This window comes from Vanessa cardui, chromosome 22 (assembly GCF_905220365.1).
Source record: "Vanessa cardui chromosome 22, ilVanCard2.1, whole genome shotgun sequence".
Lineage (NCBI taxonomy): Eukaryota > Metazoa > Arthropoda > Insecta > Lepidoptera > Nymphalidae > Vanessa > Vanessa cardui.
Genome location: NC_061144.1, coordinates 3,632,557 through 3,655,822, shown reverse-complemented (window position 1 = coordinate 3,655,822; position 23,266 = coordinate 3,632,557). Strand labels below are relative to the sequence as shown.

Genomic DNA, 23,266 nt, shown 5'->3' with positions numbered 1-23,266 from the left:
GGATTTACTTCGAATATCAATATGAGAGATATGATATAAATAAATAAATATGAGACAAAATCACATACATTACTCTGATCCCAATGTAAGTAGCTAACGCACTTGTGTTATGGAAAATCAAGAGTAATGACGGTACTACAAATACCCAGACCCAAGACGACATAAAAAACTAATGATAATCTATATCGACTCGGCCGGGAATCGAACCCGGGACCTCGGAGTGGCATTCCCATGACAACCGGTGTACACACCACTCGACCACGGAGGTCGTCGTATACAAAAATACATTGACGATAGAAATAGATATTTGAATTTAATTTATCTGTCAGCTTATGTACGTTACATAATTATGAAAACGTAGAATACATAGAGGTTCTACTGAAACTTTCTCTTATATTATATAGACATAGTTATAAAAAACGAAAATGACAAGGGTAAATTTATCATCCTAAATAAACATTATATCAAACTATAGTCGAGCGATAAAAAATATAAGTTCGCTTAAAGTTGCCCGTTTCCAAATATGATCTGGAATACGAAATATGCTTCTTTGTTCCACAAAGGGTTGTATTGACATTGTTTATAAGCGCATTGAAATTGATTTCGGAGAGTGTTCAACGATTCTCTTTTGTCTGTGTACCATTTCGATATAATAAGTAGACGTTTTATTGCTTGATAAATAAGAATAGTGTACTTCGATATGACATTCTATTTTCAAATGCCTATAAAAATATATATAAACTCATTTATTGCGCAATAGATATTTTTAAATATCGAACTCTTTAGATATTTTATTACAAGTAATACGCTATTACAAAAAATATAATCAAAATTGTATTTCACAATATCAACTCATATTGCGCACTATTTTTAAATATCGAACTCTTTTAAATTTTTGATTTCAAATAGTACTATTGAATTAAATTGGAGATGTTTAGTGCTTTGATTGGTCCAACGTTTGACCCAACAGCTTATGTAAATTGCCATAACAAAGGATGTTAACGACGCCTATACTGTTATTATATGCATAGACTTTAATAATATAAACATGTTATTAAACCAATAACTTATTAAAACTATCATGAACCAACTTAAATGAAATTTATTTTGTAATTTAAATGATTGTGAAGCATTATTATTATTTAGGTTATATCATTTGATGTTTGAAAAGAGTAACTTGAGTTAGTCCAATAATATTTTCCTATTCATTGGACTATTGGTCTGGTTTCTTTAACTTAGCGAGACAAACCATCTCGTTTATTAAGCCGCCACTCCCTAGTAACTGGTCTACGTCACACTTTTGGCATTTTCTATAATCCTGTAAATTAAATTTCTAGATATCACAAACCAACCAATTAAACATACCCAAAATGTATGCTATGCACTTGATAATAAGTACTAGTTTTGTTTGTGTTTGTATAATACTTTACTTGGTGGTAGGGCTTTGTGCGAGCCCGTCTGGGTAGGTACTACCCACTCATCAGTTATTCAACCGCCAAATAACAGTAGTCAGTATTGTTGTGTTCCGGTTTGAAGGGTGAGTGAGCCAGTGTAACTACAGGCACAAGGGACATAAAATCTTAGTTCCCAAGGTTAGTGGCGCAGTGACGATGTACGGAATAGTTAATATTTCTCACAGCGTCATTGTCTATGGGTGATGGTGACTTACCATCAGGTGGCCCATATGCTCGTCCGCCAACCTATACCATAAAAAAAAAAAAAAAATAATAATATCCTAATATCGGTAAGTCATTTTGTTGCTAAAGTATCTTTAATTAATTTTAAATGTATTTGGTTCTATATTTAAATATGGCTAGTGTGACGTCACCGTAGGTATAAAAATGATTACACACTCGGTTTTCATACTTTAAATCTGTGGATTCAAGTGTGTTGATACAGTTTTTATGAGCATATTAAAGTTTATTAATTTTATAATAAACAGTAACGAAATATACTTGAATTTTGTTTCTGAATACAATTAAAACTATCTATATATATAGTAGTAATTATTAATATTAAATTTATAAAGATTTGTTAGAAACAGTAAGAGACTATATTTTCCACTGCTGTATACACTTGACGCATGAATTCGCAGATATTTGATAATTTCAGAAAAAAAACCGATATAGAAATCATTGGCCAATAATTTCAAGTATTTTGTTATGAAAGTATGAAGAAAAACAATCATATCGCTATTCAAGACTTTGAAAGAGGCTTAAGAGCATTAAACTAATTACACATTTGAAAACACATAACATTAGTATAATAAACGCCTCAATTCATTCACCCAGCACGTAAGTAGGTAGGAGTTCACGCTCTACTTAGTAGCATTGAAAGAAGGGTCATTAGCCGGAAGATTATACCGCAGACAGAAAATTTATTACACGAAAATATGACGCAATATTAATGGTCAAACATGGTTGGAAAAGACTTACATTGCGGGCGATTACTGAAGTATAACAGTACAGTAGTACAGTACAGTGTCAGCCTGTAATTTTCCCACTGCTGGGCTCAGGCCTACTTCGAGAAGAAGGTTAGGAGCGTATTCCACCACGCTATTCCATAGGGGTTACAGTATTTCGTTGAAATAAGACACATATAGGTTTCCCAGAGGAACCGGAAAGGAAAGAAAAAGAAGGAAAGGACAACCAGAGTGTCTCAGGTAAAATGAGTATTATGGGCAACGTAGGTTACGAATAGTCAAAAAATTAGAAAAGAGAACAGTATATCTAAATGTTTCGGATGGGACATTCCATCGGATTCACGATTTAGACACGATAATACATAATGTATATTCTTATATATTTGTTACAGGTCTCGTGGATAAGGAAAAGAGATCTTCATATATTGACAGCTGGAATCTTAACGTATACATCGGATCAAAGATTTCAAGTAAGTGAATGAACTATTGTTATTAATTAGCAGAACGGCTAATTTAAAACGATATTTTTCTATAAGTTAAATCTGTCATATTATATGGTTGAAGTGTAATGGCAGAACGAAGTGAACCTCAATTGATGTTTCAAATAGATAAGTAACACTTGGTTATATTTGTTTGGTACATAACTATCCATCTACGACGCATAAGTAGGTAGCTAACACTGACTCATTTGCCGATAATGCAGCTACGAATATCGGATAGTAATTCCATATTAGAATTCAGCGCGAAACAGATCTTTTATGCACTAGTTTTAAAAGATGATTTTAATTTTTTTTTATGTCATAGGTATTTTTTTTTAATTTTCTAATTTGTTATTATATTCTTCGTAATATCGAGTATATTACGAAGAATATAATAACAAGAGGTACGTACCACGCAATTAAAGAGGCTTAAATAAATAAATAAAATTACCAATGTACAACCAACCTTGAAATCTAAGATGCTATGTCTGTGTTTGTAGATCACTCACACTACAACAGGCAGCATCCATATGATTAATACTCACACATACAAATACCAATTATTGCGTTAATATGTACTTAAAAAAATCGTACTTCGATTATACTACTTTGCTGTCTGATATTCAATATTTGTATATTTTATTTTAGTTTAGATTTTAAATCTTAATGTAGTCTCTAGGATATCTAATTGAATAAAAGCCTTTGGATCAAAGGAAGACACATTTTATTAGCCGCTAACTTGCTTTAGACTTTTATTTACATTATAATGTAATTAAATATATATAATTAATCCTTCTGTTCTACCAGTACTGCCTAGCGGTTTTATCCGTTTGTAATTTTTATTACATTATACTTGTAAATCATTTCAATTTTAAAACGTTATCTTCTCTTTCGTATGCTTCATTACGTGTTGTGCTTGTTCTGAAATGCTTTTACCGATGTGCCGACTAGCTTCCTCCATACCACTCAGTATGTGGCTATTCTCAGGGCAGTCGGAATATTGAGTCCCGTTATATTTTTAATCTGCTCAGACCAGCGCGACCGCGTGATCTCTTACCTTCGATTTTCCCAACTACAACCAGTTTATCTAGACTGTCTGATTGTCTCCGGACAATACGACCAAAATATCTTAGAGCTCGTTGGTAACATATAGTGGATAGTCTGGTATCTTCAGTTGTAAGTTGTCAGACGTTATAACTGATTCCAAATCAATTTTGATGATATTAATATCAAAGGTATATTGGAATACTTCAAATAATATAGTCACGAAATATTTACATACAACGGTAGATATGTCATGATATATTTTATGATTGTACTCATCGTTTTGTAAAATTACTTCGGTAAAAGACAATATTACATATTAATATTACATTCACTACAGTCAGATAAAAATAAAGAATGTATTCGTTTGGTAACTTACATATATATCGAAATAGTCGTTTATGTTCGTTATATCTTCGATATTCCCTGAATAAACACTTCTTTTTTCAAAATAGCCAAAATGCCAAAAAAAGCCAAAAAATATGACGTCGCCAGCATGTACTATAAAAAAAAATGTTTTTTCAACGCTTTGACATATATAGATATCTTTATATATATACAGATTATTATATACATTAAGATGTTTTGAAATGTTTCTAGGTCATCAGACCAGACAAATCAGAGAACTGGACGCTGCAAATCAAATTTCCACAAGAACGAGACGCTGGTATCTACGAATGTCAAGTAAACACGGAACCCAAGATGTCTTTGGCGTTTCAACTAAACGTTGTCGGTTAGTAATTAAGTTAGTAAATTTAGTCAGTCAGTAATTACAGCACGATAGTTTTGAATGATAAATATACACAAGATAGTAATCGCCCGCGGCTTCGCTTGTTTTAGTGTGTTAGTTGTCGTGTTAGGGGTGAGATGGCCCAGTGGTTAGAACGCGTGCATCTTAACCGATGATTGCGGGTACAAACCCAGGCAAGCACCGCTGATTCATGTGCTTAATTTGTCTTTATAAATCATCTCGTGCTCAGCGGTGAAGGAAAACATCGTGAGGAAACATGCATGTGACAAATTTCATGGAAATTCTGCCACATGTGTATTACACCCGCATTGGAACAGCGTGGCGGAATATGTTCCAAACCTTTTCCTCAATAGGCGAGGAGGCCTTTAGCCCAGCAGTGGGAATTTACAGGCTGTTTTCTTGGAGTTCAAGTTTAATTCATACAAAATTTCATCAAATTCGGTTCAGCGGTTTGGTTGTGAAAGAGCGACAGTCGGATAGACTTACACTCACATTTATAATATTAATATAGATTACAGATGAAGGAAAACACTGTCAAGTAATTTTGGGTGAGAATTTTTCATATGTGAAACCATGTCGATTTGGCTCAGATGATGGAATAAGCTCCTAGCCTTGTACATAAGAAGCAGATAACATATATATAGATAGCAGTGACATATATACAGACTGTTATTTTAATCAGTGTTTCGGTGATCTAGATCAGATGAGAAAATTAATTATGTATGTTTGAATCATCGCTTTGATCTCAATAGCTTGTCATACGACTCAGTATATTATATATGTGTATATCTTTATCAAGTTTTAAGACTAATTGTAAATAAAATTTCATCATTATTAGTAAATTGTGTGGTCAGTAAAGTAAAGTAAAGTAACAGCCTGTACATTTCCCACTGCTGAGATAAGGCCTCCTCTTCCATTAAGGAGAGGGTTTGGAACATATTCCACCACGCTGTTCCAATGCGGGTTGGTGGATTGCACATGTGGCGGAATTTCAATAAAATTGGACACATGCAGGTTTCCTCACGATGTTTTCCTTCACCGTCGAGCACGAGATGAATTATAAACACAAATTAAGCACATGAATCAGCGGTGCTTGCCTGGGTTTGAACCCGCAACCATCGGTTAAGATGCACGCGTTCTAACCACTGGGCCATCTCGACTCAATTGTGTGGTCATGGTGATGTAACAGGTCTGGTCTGGTCTAGGATTCTGTTTTACTTTACTTTACTTTTTTTTACAATGATTTTTTTCGTGGTATAGGTTGGCGGACGAGCACATGGGCCACCTGATGGTATGTGATCATCATCACCCATAGACAATGATGCTGTGAGAAATATTAAAAATTCCTTACATCGTCAATGTGCCACCAACCTTGGGAACTAAGATGTTATGTCCCTTGTGCCTGTAGTTACACTGGCTCACTCACCCTTCAAACCGGAACACGACAATACTGAGTACTGTTATTTGGCGGTAGAATAACTGATGAGTGGGTGGTACCTACCCAGACGGGCTTGCACAAAGCCCTGCCGCCAAGTGAACGAGTATAGGTCGAAATTTTCAACACGGCTATGCCGATTAACATACTGTATCAAATTATCAAAAATATCACACGTCCTCATAACTCATAGTTTTGAGACAAAAGATTTTACATATTGTTATTATATTATATCGTATGAAAATAGCTGTATATAATAATTTAGTCCGAGAGAAGTGTTCGTTATTTGATTGATTATAGAAGGAAAGTAAATATAACTAAGAAATATTTTTCTTAATATTTCAAAGCAAACTTGTTAACGGTAAACTTAGCTCTTAAAGGGACTTCTTGAAAGAAACGACTCAATTATTAAAACAATTGAATCTTAAAAACAATTTCGGGTCTCAATACAATGTATTTTATTATCACTAGCTGTGCCCGCGATCTTTTGCGCATCTGAATTTATCATAAAAAAAAGGTTGTTAAGTTACTCCTTATTACATCAGCTATGTACCATTGGAAGTCCTACCAAAATCGTTTAAGCCGCTACATAGATTAGCTGGAACAAACAGACGGACAGAAATTAAAAATAATACTTTTATTCGTTTTATATACCGCGTATACATAAATTTTATAGTAGTAGTAGTAAATTAGCCTGTGAATTTGTTGTCATGGTTTTGAACCCGCACTCATCGGCTAAGACGTACGCGGTTACGACATCTAACCGCTGGACAATCTCAACTAATCAATACGTTTTTAAATAAAAAGCGATTATTTTAATATTACAATCAGACACTCCAATTTATTATATGTAGATTTAAATGTATAGATTTTATCGTACAACTTTGATTGACGTCAAATTTGATTTAGCTCTAAAGTAACGATTGAGAAACATTTATAAGAATATTAATACCGTAAAAAGAGAATAATATTTCTTAAGATTTGATTCGAACATCTCGTTTCTAGTCTCTAGTGTCCGATACAATTATACGACAGAGAAATATATATTTTCCTTATTGAGGATACGGATGTAAAGATTTTTATCATTTAACAAGTTATCCTGACTGATATTATAAATGCGAAAGTGAGTTCTCTATACTTTTTATTGAATTGGTAGGTGATTTAATGGTAAATTATCTCTCCCACTTATACGCCAATACATCTTCAATGCGCCACTAACCTTGGGTACTAAGTTATTTTGTCGCTGGCACTGGCACGAAACAATACATAGTATAACTCTTTGACGGTATAAATATAACAGTCTGTAAATTTTCCACTGCTGGGCTAAGCCACAGGAGAAAGTTTTAGTTTTTTTTAACATATGCCACCATGCTGATCCACGTGGCAGAATTTGTATGAAATTAGACACATGTTTCCTCACGATGTTTGCCTTCACCGCCGAGCACGAGATGAATTATAAACTCAAATCAAGCACACGAATATTTAGTTGTGCTTGCCTGGGTTTGAACCCGCACCGATGATCGGTTAAGATGTACGCGTTCTAACCACTGGACCATCTCGGATCTATACACCAAGAATATATCAGATCTTAATCATGCCATTTAGCATACACGTTGGCTACAGAAAAATACATAGAACATCTAACATCTCCACGCTCGACCACCCCTCCCGCTACCCCCTCTACCTCTCACAGAGGAGAGCGGAAATTTCATTGTTTTAAAAATGCCATATACCAGGATACGTGAATCTTACGAAGATAACAAGGAAATGAATTTATATCTGCTGAATTTGTGTTTATGATGCATACCGCGTTTGGGTGTTGAAGGAAAACCCCACGTGGAAAACTGTGTGTATCAGATGAAATAAGATATTTCGAATAAAGACTAAGCCTTAAACCTTAATTACGTGAGTAAGCTCCAAACTTTCTCGTTAAGACAGGACTTAGTCCAGCAGTGGCAAATTTACAGGTTGTACCTTTTAAATATATTCTTAAGAAGGAAGAAGAACAATATTAATAAAAATGTCAAATTATAATAAACTAATTCCTTATTGAGCGAGCTCTATATAAGCACATACCTCCCCATGATGACGTCATCTTCATAAACACTGCTCAGTACATTTTTAAAATTATCAATATCATCCATTTTGATCAAGTATATTTTATGTCTGTATATATTAAAGGAAAAAAAATGCTTGTAAGGGAAGTAATAGCTGACTATTGTATGTGTGCATATTACAATAAAAGTATGGCCGGCGAGAGACATACTGTACATTAAATCAAAAAAATGTCTTACTAGTCCAGAGAAGGTTTTACGTTCGTCATAAATATCAATTTATTTAACATTTTACTATACGGACCAGAATAGAAATGATAAAAAAGGTCAAAAGAAACTCAGTATATATAATAGGTACCTTCAAACAAACTCAAGAAGGAAAGATAATAAAATACACATAAAATATAAGAGGCAGTACGATCGCACAACAAAAATATATTTGATTTAAACGCACATCTTTCAAACGATCATAGTAATATTGTCTATACTAATATCGTTATTGCAAAAGTAACCAAATTTGATGTAATGTTGGCACGAAACAAGCTTGAGTTCTTTGAATTTGAAGGACATTCGATTGATTATATCTAGCACCTGACCACTAATCCAAGTAAACAATGACATGAAAAATTTGAAATAAACATTTTATACCCATTTTTACTTTGAATTAAATGATGTTCCATATCTCTCTAGCCAATAATCAGTGCTGTGTTCCAAAATTAATCATAAACTGCAAATGTTGGCTGATACGAGGATAAAAATTAAAAACCGCTCTCCTGAAAAAACACAAATTTTGTCATACGACTTAATGCGTGGGAGGTGTCGATATATATGTAAATTATTTTAGAAAGTTTATACATAAAATATTCAACTTAAGAATAAGTGGATATCTTAAACGACATTTTTACCTTATAGACACACACACACACACACACATAATACAATACACGAACACACAAACACCAGTACTAATAAACAAGTTGAAGAATTTGTAGAATATTTTCTCTGATGTAATATAATTTTGAATGATGCACGCTATTATTTTACTATATTATATTAAATACTAATAGTCGCCCGCGGCTACGTTCGCGTTTTAGGATGTTGGTTGTCATATGTCAGGCCAAAACAGTAGTCCTTTCTTGGAGTTCAAGTTTGCTTCACACGAAATTTCATCAAATTCGGTTCAGCGGTTTGGTCGTGAAAGAGCGACAGATGTACAGACAGACAAAGTCACTTTCACATATATAATATTAATATAGATTTCAAACATAGCTGTGGCTTACGTGATACAATTTCTAAGATTCATTTATCATGATATAAATTTGCATTATTTTTTAACATTTTCTAACTTTACTAAGAGCGTGACGCTGCAAAATACCTAATACTTGACTTTGAAAAAATGTTAGCTTATTAATGAATGCGGTCTAGCGTCTTCTCTGCACTTAGCTCGAATTGACCTCACCTCGGCTAATATTAGCTAACGTTACATTTTTTTTAATATAAGCCATAATCATGCAAAAAGACTACACCTATTTCTATTCTTGGCAGGACTTTGTGAAAACTATATTGTAGGTAGGTACCACTATCAGATAATCTGCCGCTAAATACTAATAATAATATTTACTAGGAGTTGTTGCGTTCCGGTTTGAAATTTGAGTCAGCCAGTATAACTACAGGCACAAGGCACACATCTTAACACTCAACGATGATGGCAAATTAGAGTGATGAAAAAAATGATAATTATTATTTCTGACATGATAATACATAAAATAATAAATAAATAATTATGAGACAACTTGATAATCTACATCGACTCGCCTGATAATCGAACCCGGAACCTCGGATTGGCGTACCAATGAAAACCGGTGTACACACCACTCGACCACGGAGTACGTCAAATAGTGTCAATAACCCCCGTACTACCTATTAAATAAAAATATAAAAACTTTTTATTACATAGACTCTTTCTTATTTTCTTTAAAAACAATAAATCAGGCTTTTATAAACAATCTGATGTCTAACAGCGTGTTCCATATAACGTGCATTTAGATACGGATCACGTACAAATGGTAATATATATTCTTGGACGTTGTTTTGCATTCATCAAAATTCAACTGTGTTTTAGAAAAATATTGTTTAAAATTGCCATAATACTCGAATAATTTGTAAGTTGTTGTTACTTGATGGTAGGGCTCTGTCCATGCCCGCCTGGGTAGGTAGGTACCACCCACTCATCAGATATTCTACCGCTAAACAACAGTACGCAGTATTGTTGTGTTCCGGTTTGAAGGGTGAGTGAGCCAGTGTAACAGGCACAATGGACCTAGCATTTTAGTCCCCAGGATTGGTGGCGCATTGACGATTTAAGGAATAGTTAATATTTCTTACAGCTTCATTAGACAATGACGCTACAAGCCATATGCTCGTTAGCCAACCTATTCAAAACATATTGCATTGTTAGTGCTTTCGTTATATATTGAATATTTAATAATCTTTATCATGACATAGTATAAAACAAAGTCGCTTACCGCTGTCCCTATGTATGTTTTGATCTGTAAAATCACGCAACGGATTTTGATGCGGTTTTTAATAGATAGAGTGATTTGAGGAAAATATTCTCTATATAATACATGTACAATACAATAAAGAAACACTGATAATAATTTTAGAAGTTTCTATTGTATTGTCGTAAATAAACAAATTTTGTAGTACATTTTGGTTTCCGTTATTGCACCCGTGCGAAGCCGGGGCGGGTCTGTAGTATACTGATAAATAACTAAGAATTCACATGATTAATATTATTCACTTAATAACCGGTTACTTTAGTTATCATATTTATAATACTCATATTAATTTCAAGACCATAAAAAGGGATATCGTATCACAGTTAACATTTTATAACACGATATTATAGAAACAGTTAATTAATTTTATTATCGTTGTGAATATCTTAATATAGATGTTGTGTTCATTAAATATCGATCCAGTTATAACCAGTTAAAACCGGTTTCCGTGAACTATTGAATCCGTTCAACTGATTACTATTTATTCGCTATGTTAAACTAACCTTTTTCTATTCCAGTAATTATATTTACTCTTAACCCGGAATTCTGATGAAGGCCGGTCTTAATAAAGGTTTAGTGATCAAAGAGTTGTTAGTTTTACAAAGGATTGTATTAATATCTCTGTGAATATTACATTAGTTATCTCCGTAACATATATGTCAACAACGACCTCCTCTATATAACCAAAGGGTATAATATAGTTTCGTGATTTTATGCGTGTATTCGTTGTATACACATAAAATATGCGTATATATTACATACATAATATATAATTGTATTTAGTTAACATGACTGTATTTTAAAATGTAAAGTTTTAACTTAAAAGGAGTAACATGAGTTTCTACACAATCTACTACTCACTAATCTACTTTCTGAACCGGTGGTAGCGTCACTTAATATAGTTGTTAAATGACGATTCGAAAGTATTTGTAAAAGCCTACATGAATTGAGTATACTTTGATTTGATTTGACTAAAGGAGACCACCGGTTTCCAAACAAACTTGGGCCTGACGTTACAGGGCTCCAATTTAGCCCTCAATTAGTACTTATAAAGATATATTGCTGGGCCAATTTTCAGGGTGATCTGCAATGGCCAAATCAATAAAAAAATTATTAAATATATTTGAGGTTATGTCAATTAATTCTGTTTTAAGTTCGATAAGTCGTGTATATTAGGGCTTTAACAATATTATTCACAATTGGCGACTACCAGAAAACAGTCTGTCAACTAGGCCCATCAATATATACCCTACTACCGAAATAACAATTAAATAAATTCTCTGATATATACCTACAACACAAACTGACAGATTCTGTCATCCCAGCATTTTAGGTCCCACAGACGCGACAATGACACATAGTTGCTGAAGATTCCTTCAGCAACTATGTGTCAACTATGTCCATAGATATCGATTTTAAGATTAAAAATCGATGGATCAATCGATCATTAATAAGTCTATCCCGATTATGTACGCAATAAAAAATCAGTATGAAGACATTTAGTGCATAATTTATATATTTATTCATTATTATTTTACTGTATTAAATAAAAAACCATAAATATTTCTAAAGAATAAAAAAACAATTTCATAATCGATTAATCGACATTATTTCGTATCGATTTAAAAGTATATCTCGTACGGTTACGTACCTTATACTTGTCATTGACAATTGTTTAAATACTTTGAAGATGGTTAATCTAACGCTTACGGTAAAAAAGCATTTACAAAGTCAGTTCGTGATTACAGACTATTGATTTGCTTTTTTTTCATACTTGGCCATTGCTATTTTGGTTAATATTTTTAGGGTATAATCTGAAAAAATAGACAAGTTTTTTGGGATAAATTTCATGTTTGTAACGTTGTGTTGGGCCCAAAATCGGGTGTCTCCTTTCTCGATTTTGTATGAATTGAAAAATGACATTTACATAACTATACAAAAACTCTTATATGCTGGTTCGCATGTATGTATTTGTAGTAAGATTTTTGGAATATTTAACTAATCGATATTGTAGTTCAAATACATTCGAAGTGTTAGCATATTTATTTTAATATGATCATATTTTATTGTTTTAATGTATTAAAGTATTATCAGCATAAATAATTCGATTTAAATAGTTGTCAACATACGGTTTTGACTAAACTAAATTGTTTTTTAACTAAATCAAAACCGGATGTTGCTACAGTCGGAGGAGGGGCGTGTAAACATTAAATACTAGGAGTAAGCCTAGAAATGGTCATTCTTACTTTAATCGTCGAATTGGAAGGAACGAAAAACATAATCAATCTTGTATCAGTTTTGATTGTGAACCATTTCAGGAAAGATAAAGTATTGATTGTGAGGAGAGTTTTTGTATTATTCCAACAGAAGATATGTTATTTGTTACCAATTCCAAAAATTCACCAACCGTATCTTATGTCAATAACATCAAAGAGATGTTGAGCTACATCCTAAGAACTAACACGGAATTAAGAACATCGATACTAAAATTACAAAAAGTGATAAGCGACATAGACTACAATAATTAAAACATTTAATTTGTATATTACTTAATTGTAATACGCATCAAAATAGCGTATCAGCGTAATTTAAACGTCAGATAAACCAATACAAATGCAATAACAAATCAAATCCTTAATAGGGTCTTAAGTTTTTATACTCAAGTTTTTTAACTCAAGAAAATTGAAACTCAAATTGAAAATTCACACTGAATTATTTAAAGCAATGAATTTCATAGCTATGTAGCTAGACTGGTAGTAATTAATCAAATTCACTCTGCTCAAAGCTGAGATAACTAACATGGCCCAGTAATTACTTAGGGCATCTTAACCTCTAGACGACGGACCTACTTCCCGACTAGGACAGTCAAAGCCCAGACGATGTGACTACATTCATTCGTGTAAAATTACACAATAATTGTTAGGTCTTTTAGCTTCTGGAAACCTTTTTCATGAACAATTAAAAAACTTAGAATTACCTTAAGAATAGGTGATGATGTTTAAGTCGTGTAATAATCTATACTAATATTATATATACAACAGCCTGTAAATTCCCACTGCTGGGCTAAAGGCCTCCTCTCCCTTTGAGGGGAAGGTTTGGAACGTATTCCACCACGCTGTTCCAATGCGGATTGGTGGAATACACATGTGGCAGAATTTCTATGAAATTTGTCACATGCAGGTTTCCTCAAGATGTTTTCCTTCACCGCTGAGCACGAGATGAATTATAAAGACAAATTAAGCACATGAATCAGTGGTGCTTGTCTGGGTTCGAACCCGCAATCATCGGTTAAGATGTTTGCATTCTAACCACTGGGCCATCTCGACTCTCACTAATATTATATATATGTGAAAGTAACTCTGTGTGTCTGGCTGTCGCTCTTTTACTACTAAATCAATGAATTGAATTTGATGAAATTTGGAATGAAGCAAATTTGAACTCTAAAAAAAGGACATTTTTTTGCTCAACACACGACAACTGACCCAACTGAAAATAAATAAAGTGACGATCTTAAAAGAAATTATTTTTATGAAAAAATACATTAAACGTATTACACTAATTATAACATTATACTTATCGATAAACTCAATGATTATTGTTGTGCAAATAAAACTACACATTGAAAAAATAAACAAGCATTAGATCACCTCTATTCAAGCTCGTTTCACGGTAAATTATTCATAATAAAAAAGACCATCAAATCAAAATATTCTTAATTTGAGTACTGTACTGAGAAGAACCTTCATCAAACACAGTTTTTAAACCATTTTAATTAAAGACTATATGACTATAATTAAATCTATCAAACGATACTTAATCCATGCTTTTTATCGTTAATATGATATTGTATCGAGTAATAAAGATGATAAAAAAGCGTGGAGTTAATACTTGCTGCCTTCCAGACAGAATAATAATGTAGTATACATACATACGCGTACCAGTTTATCATTTGTATTAAACTTACATGACTTTTTTATGATGAAAAAGAGTAACTACTGAGTTTCTTTCCGGTTCGTCTCGGTAGAATCTACATCCCGAATCGGCGGTAGCTTCACTTCCAATCCAATCCATCAGCCCATTTCCGACCACTGCTGGACATAGGCCTCTCCAATTGCACGCCACTGAGATCGTTCTTGGGCTACTCGCATCCAGCTCCTGCCAGCCGTCTTGCATAAGTCGTTACACCACCGTACGTAGTGTAGGCCGTCCTCGGGACGGCCTACACTACGTTTGCCGAAATTAAGCTTCACTTAATAATTGCTAAATGGCGGTTCAAAAGCCTGAAAAAATTGTATTTTGATTTTTATACGACTTTTTTGTCAATACTTTCTTAGCATGATATTAAAATTTAGCTTATATAAATAGGCCAACTTAAAAATAAATGTAGAATCTTATAGAAACGAATACTGTGCTCCAGGAAGGATGTATTGACTTTGCGAAGTCGGATACTCGGTGTTGTAAGTTTACCTTTCATCCTGGTGTCTACAAAATGATTGTATTAATTGTTTCTTTCAAAAATATCTATATTACTGGGAATTTATTAAATATGATATTGTTGTGAACATATGTATATTATATATATTTTTATTTCTAATTATTTGAATTTGTGACGAACTCCATGGTCGAGTAAAAAGCTGAGATGGCCCAGTGGTTAGAACTCGTGCATCTTAACCGATGACAGCGGGTTCAAACCCAGGCAAGCATCAATATATATATGTGCTTAATTTGTGTTTATAATTCATCTTGTGCTCGGCGGTGAAGGAACACATCGTGAGGAAACCTGCATGTGTCTAATTTCATCGTAATTCTGTCACATGTGCAGTCCACCAGCCCGCATTAGAGCAGCGTGGTGGAATATGTTCCAATCCTATTCCTTAATGGGAGAGGAGGCCTTAGCCCAGCAGTGGGAAATTTCTTTTCGGCTGTATCAGCTGTTACTTTACTTTACGCTTTTACAGTTATGTATGTGATGTTTTCCAATGTTTATTTATTTAGGCATCTGCCTAATCATCAGCCATTTGAACATCTGTCCAATTTAAAATCCTAGCGAAACCTCCTTTCACAGTACCAATTTAATATCCACGATCGTGAAATTTAACAAGGTTTTAAGAATGAATTACAATGAATTTTCTAACCATTAAAACTTCCATTCTAAATCTTAAGCCTCATTGTGTTCAAAGTTGTCGCAGACTCGACAATTGCAGTCTACGCCGACATTACTTGCAATTTGCCTGTTTCCTGACTACTTCATGTCCGGAACTCTCGCCTTTTTAATGATATGGAAAATTTTATCGTTCTTTAAACTTCATTTGGAATTTAACGTCATTAAGAATTAATGGACTAATGTATTTTATCGGTAAAACATTCTTATAAGATAAGATACATAATCATTTCTAGCTATGCAGGACTTACGTCTTTTAGACTTAAGTTGTTTCAAGTTACGTCGAACTGTGTTTAGACACTTTTCATCACGCATACTTCAATTATTTCAATTCATTTCAAGAGGTCAATATCAAAGCAAGAAGAAAAAAACGAAGCAATCTCATATGTCTCGACTTACTTCGTTTTTTCGAGAACCTAACATGCCCTAAGTACGAGGACTGCCTATATACCTGTATTTGCAATATAGGTCACGTGGTCGATCAAGAATAACGCCATACTTCTGATGATTTACTTGTTATGAAGTATCAGGAACCAAAATATATTAATACTAGTAGTCCACGGCTTCGATAGCGTTTTGACAACCTACCCTAGGTTGTCATGTGTTAGGTAAAAAAGTAGCCTATGTCTTTTCTTGGAGCTCAAGTTTGCTTCATACTTTCATGAAGTTCATTGGTTTGATCGTGAAAGAGCGACAAACAGAGTTACTTTCACATTTATAATATTAATATAGAAATACATATTTACCGCACTGAGCTCATGATTGCACAACTATGGGTAGAGGTGACGTAGCTAAATTTCATTCGAAAAATGCTGTTTTCATCATAGTGTTTTCTTCGTAACCGAGGAAGACGAATTTATAAAGACAAGATTATGCTTTCAACGAACTCAGGAAACCGCTATCATCATTTAACTTCCTCGTAATTTTACTAGACACACATATGTAATTACAATTATGCAACATATATTTATTTATATAAGAATTATTAATATTAAGTACTTAAATATATACGTAGAATGGAGAATTAAGCAGAAAGTGAGCGAGAATGTAAGCGGCATTTCCCTTTTGAAGCGTAATACCCATCGTCTTCATCCTTTGGGTAAAGAACGAACCAGCCCTCCAGTAGAGGCAACAAGGCGAGGTGTTATACTTTTAATAAAGTTCTCTGCACTACTACTCATTCACAATGACATAATTAGACACATATACACATACAATACATATATATATATATATATATATATACATATTCAAATTGTAATAACTCTATGTATTTTATGTGGGCGTGGAAGAGTTAATCCTTCTTTTTCTTAACATTAAACTTTAACATTATGCAATGTATAATGTGTGGAAAAATAAACAAGTATTATTAACATTCTCAATTTATATCCTGTTATATTCCCAACTTTTACTAATTACCTTTTGTTCTGAATATATCGTCACTTCAAATATATAATAAGCCCCCTTTCAACAATAGCCCTGTCAGATAACACACAATACCGACACCGCAACAAAGACCCGGTTATAATATAAAAAATATTTATCATTGCCTTGGCTATACGCGTAGCAACTCATTTTTAGGGTTCCGTACCGAAAGGATAAAAACGGCACCCGTTACTAAGACTTCGCTGTCTGTACGTACGTATGTCTGTCACCAGACTGTATCTCAAGAATCACGATTGCCAGACAGATACTTCTGTTTCCTCTATAATAAAATTAGGGAGGGCTATCAAACAATGCGGTGCGATTTTTTTGACGTTTTATATAGTACGGAACACTTCGTGCAGGAATCCGACTCACATTTCACCGTTTTTCTATAACGATGTCAACCAGTGTTCTACTGTAAGGACATACTTTGTAAAATTATAAAAACTGATTTTTTATATGCGTGAAGTTATAATACTATTCTTTGTTTTACACGCATAATTAAAATAGAGCATGTAAAGAATGATTTTCTAATGAAGTGATCTTTTCTTCTGCTATGAAATACGTACACTTGGTATGTGGTCACCACCGCCGTAAGATATTTTAATCATTCGATACATTTCCAATACACTACCAACTTTGGGAACTAAGTTATTATCTTTGTGACTGTAGTTACTACTACTCTTCCTTCAATTCACAAACCAAACACACACACATGAGTATATACAGTGTGAGTACATACAGTGTGAGTACACACAAACACACATGTACAAAAGCCTCACCACCAATAAACCCACTTACCTAATAAGTAATATTACTAAAAGCTTAATAAACCATTGTAAAGGGAAGTTAGGTAATTTTACTTACGATTAAATAACATTAAAATATCTTAACATATTCGTAAAACGTTCTTATAGGCGAATCTAATTGAAAAGTAAACATTCTAAAGGAAAATACTTTTACAAAGCGTGTGTGAACACACCCTGCAATAAGGATATTAAAAGATCCACGAGTAATTGTTTTGTTTTCCATTTTTTTTCACCAAAGTGGGCAATAGAATGGCACTCTAAGGAATATTAACCATTCCATACATCGCCAATGCGCAACCAACCTTCGGAACTAAGATGTTATGTCTCTTGGTCTATAGTTGCACTGGCTCACTCATCCTTCAAACTGGAACACGACATTACTGTGTACTATTTCGCGGTAGAATATTTGATGAGTGGGTGATACCCACCTAGACGTGCAAAATATTATATATCTTTCAATTCTTGATAATTGAAATAAATATTACTTTCGATACGCCTTTGTTATGATGACTCGTAGCACTATTATTAGATACAGCGTAGTGTTGTGATAATTAATTCATCCGCAATATGGAAGTATTCATAAACTATTTTTATTTGTGTGTGTATATTGTATGATATATTTGTTCTATATTATATAACGACAAAATAAAACAAAATTATATCTAAACAAGTCCCGTTTAATCCCTATCCCTTGGGAATCCTGAAATCCTAAAAATAGTTTTTAGTTGTTGTTATAACCTACTTGCATGCTTAATTTCAAACCCCTAATAATTATAGTTACGGAGATAGAGCTACTTTGGTTTGAAAATATAAATCCCATTTATTCCCTATCCCGTGAGAATTTTGAAAAATCCCTTCTTAGTGCACCTCTAGTCCACTCCGTCTCTAGGTCCAGTAGTTTAGGCTGTACGTTGTCTGTCAGTCACTCAGTCACTCAGTAACGGAACAGTTTTATATATATTGATTACTGTACGCAATACTACGAGTACGTATAATATTTCTATTATCAACGATATATTGGTTTTTTAAGATAAATTTAAATATATCATTGACAATTACACAAGTAATTTAGTTTGTATAGGGTTCTTGAAACAATGATATATATTATGTTAAATTTTATTATACCTAAATGTAATATTATTAATATTACATTAAAATAATAATAATAGTATTAATCATATACTAATAATATAAATAGAACACGATTATTTGGAATCATAAATAAAAAATTTAACAAAACCTAAAACCGACTCCAAATTAAACACTATTTTAAATAAATATGCACCAAAAAGTAATAAAAATAATTGCGTATTTAACATATTTTTAGAGTCCTCCTTAATAAAATGAAATGAAAAATATTAGACTACTTAAAAGTCGATTTACGATTTTACAATGTAGTTATAATTATTGCTATATCACAAAATCGGTCCACCCAGTTAAAAGTTATGAGGTAACAAACATAAAAAAAATACAGACGAATTGATAACCACCTCCTCGTTGTTAAAAAATAGTCTCCGTTTGTTCAAAAACAAAACATTGTTGAAATATTATATTTTTCTTAATTGAATTTCTGAACTACATGTACATGACTACATATTCATACAAATACTCAATCGTTACGTATAATATACATATATTACTACATATGTATAGTATACGATAAATATGAATATTTATATATATATTTGAACACAAAATATAAACATTACATATCAACTATTAAATTTATTCTTTATGTTTTATAATGTATTCTATCAAATGCACGGTCATTTTTATTTATTGCAAGCTGGTAAGCAAATAGGTCACCTGCTGGTGTCACCTTTGTTCATATACATTAACTTCGCAAAAGGGGTTGTAGCTTTATGTTTACGTATTTTAGAACGATATAATCGCTGTGATATGCTTTATTTATTTACCTTCCACTATTTAAATATATTAAATAAATAAACATGAGACAACATCACATACATTACTCTGATCTCAACGTAGCTAAAGCACTTGTGTTATGGAAAATCAGAAGTAACGACGGTACCACAAACACCCAGAACCAAGACAACATAGAAAACTAATGATAATATACATCGACTCAGTCGGTAAACGAACCCAGGACCTCGGAATGTCGTATCCATGAAAACCGGTGTACACACCACTCGACCACGGAGGTCGTCAATAGGATTAGGTTGAAGAAAGCAGAAAATTGCAGCGGTTAGTCAAGGTTTACAGAACTTTCATATCTCAACTAATGATTGCAGGTTAAAACACTAGTCAGTGTTAGTCTGTCAGTCAGTAAGTCAGTCACATGTATGTAACCTACTAAGGATAATTGCTAAGGGAATAAGCGTAAGGTTAAGGTATATAGGCATATCTACAAAATCACATTGGAAAAACGTGTTGGAATACCAAACTTCCACAATAAAATGTAAACCTTAGACCACTAGTAAAGTTAACGGACTATATAGTTTACTTTAAGATGTCTTCCAAATGGGAAGCGAGTCATTTTCGTTACATCATATCGAAATCTATGAACAGATCGAACTACTCGTTCGTAGAAGATAAACAATATTTTTTTAAGTATAACACACACATGCACAACAATCATTCATACACACACGTATACACATTCACTTACATCATACTCGCCTCATACAAACACACATGCACTTTGTAGTAATTATTTATTTGAAGTATATTTTTTTATTAATATAAATTAAAAGATTTTTCTGAAACATACGATTTTATGAAAGATTGGGTCCCTCTGACACGTATCTATTATGCTCACACAGAGAGACCCTACCTTAAATATGCTATGTATACTTTAGCAAAGATTTTTTTATTATAATTCAATTCAGTTGATCACAAAAACAACATACCTCAGACAATATAAACTAACTGGTACAAGAGAAAACCAATTCCGTTCCTATCCAACTTAGATTGGCCGATGACACTTTCTCTTGCCTATCAACTTAAAGGTATTACAAAAAGTCGTCCGAAAACATTCTCGAAGGCAGTGAAAAGATTAAATCCCTGAAAGAAAATCTTCAAGGTCGTTGAATATACTTGGATTTAATCTAAAATTTGTTTTAGGGTATTATTTACTTTTTATCTCGCTTGCGTTCTTTGCTAGATTAAGGAACGCGTTTAATAAGAATCCTGCCTTTTTATTAAAACTGTTAATAACTCAGAAATTGCTATAACAAGAGCTTATGACGTAATAAAGTGCTTTCCTTTAGGTTATTAATCTCGTGGGAGTGATTAATTAGAAATATTTATCGAATATAATAAATCTTTTTAGTCTCGATTCGGGCGAACGATTAATCAGTACGAATACAAGGCACAGCTAAAAATAATTAGTAACTTTATTAAAACTAGTCAACTGCTTTGACTTCACACAAATACAAGTAACGCTTAACCTTAAAATATTTTTCATATACAACCTGACATCAACAACAACAAACAACAACAACAGCCTGTAAATTTCCCACTGTGAAGAGAAGGGTTGAAACATATTCCACCAAGCTGTTCCAATGCGGGTTGGTGGAATACACATTTGGCAGATTTTTTATGATATTAGACACATGCAGGTTTCCTCACGATATTTTCCTTTGAATTATTTTATAATACAAATTTAAAAATTTAGCGAATGTAAGATGTATGAGTCACAGGATCTCTCTTAAAACAAGTAAAGTTTATGAACTTAAAAGAAGGGGTAAATAGGAATATTAGTTATTTTAGTTAATTTGGGGCATTGCAAATAATCTTTAAGAAAAAAAATATATACCACCTACTTGTTATAAATTTTACGATCAAATAGCAATAATTAAAATTTAATAAACATTAATTTTCCAAATAGATGAATAAATGTACTTCAGCTAAAATATTGGACAACATCACATACATTACTCTAAAGCCAAAGTATGTTGCTGAAGCACTTGTGTCATGGAAAATCAGACGTAACGTCGGTATTATAAACGCCCAGACCCAAGACAACATAGAAAATTCATGAACTTTTTCTACATAGACTTCGCCGGGAATCGAATGAAATCCGAACATGAAAACCGGCGTACACACTCGACCACGAAGGTCGTCATAAATCGTCAATGTATAATAAAACGTTCAAACAGTTTTCAAAAAATTGAAAATTACAAACAATATTATCATAGTAAAAAATAAATTATAAATTACAAAGTTGAAATTTACTCAAGTTGGCTGTTTATTTATAAATTTTACTAATTGTTTAACCAAATACGAAATAAATTAGCGTGCACATTTGATTTTATAATCCAATCGTACTGATTTAATTATAATTCTGTAGTACTAGTAATTTGTTTAACAATAATCCTGTATGTTTTTATACGTAAATATTAATATAAGTTTTCGGCATAACATAAAGATAATCTACAATCATATTTAAATACAAGACAATAACATTTTAAAATTACGTCATATTTTTATTTCAATAAAATAATTCAAAACAAGTGCGGCGTGTTTAGTATAATCTGTATCACTTTAACTCTTCTTTGGATGATGAAGGAAGGGGTTGATTAGGATTTGGTTACGTCAAAACAGTTAGGAAAATATTAATTAAACAACAATTCAACTAGGTGTCATCCGCGGCGTTTTAAACTTAGATCATCAGGTATATTAGGGATTAAAAGTACTTCCTTTCTCAGAGTACTAGCTTGCTTTATACCAATACCTCAAATTTCTGAAGTTTGGCTGTGAAAGACAATAGGCTATTTGACAATGCGACAAAAAAAGTGTCAATTCTTGTAGTCAGTATATATTATGAGTTTAAAAATGGTTATTTAGTAACGAAAGTTAAAAATAACACTTAATTTATTCATAAATCCAACAAGAACAATCCTCCTCTCCCTTTGAGGAGAAGGTTTGGAACATATTCCACTTTCCGCTGTTCCAATACTGGTTGGTGGAATACACATGTGGCAGAATTTCTATGAAATTTGTCACATACAGGTTTCCTCACGATGTTTTCCTTCACCGCTGAGCACGAGACGAATTATAAAGACAAATTAAGCACATGAAATAGCGGTGCTTGCCTGGGTTTGAACCCGCAATCATCGGTTAAGATGCACCCGTTCTAACCACTGGGCCATCTCGACTCAAT

At 33.0% G+C, this 23,266-nt stretch overlaps 1 protein-coding gene across 1 annotated transcript in view; it reads left to right on the top strand.

Annotated features, from left to right (window-relative positions):
* The window catches only part of LOC124539462 (zwei Ig domain protein zig-8-like), an 84,731-nt gene that overhangs the window by 54,214 nt on the left and 7,251 nt on the right, over positions 1 to 23,266 (top strand). Inside the window, exons 3-4 of the mRNA XM_047116857.1 lie at positions 2,815 to 2,892; positions 4,546 to 4,678. Of these exons, the coding sequence (XP_046972813.1) occupies positions 2,815 to 2,892; positions 4,546 to 4,678 (211 nt within the window). The remainder of the gene's footprint in view (positions 1 to 2,814; positions 2,893 to 4,545; positions 4,679 to 23,266) is intronic.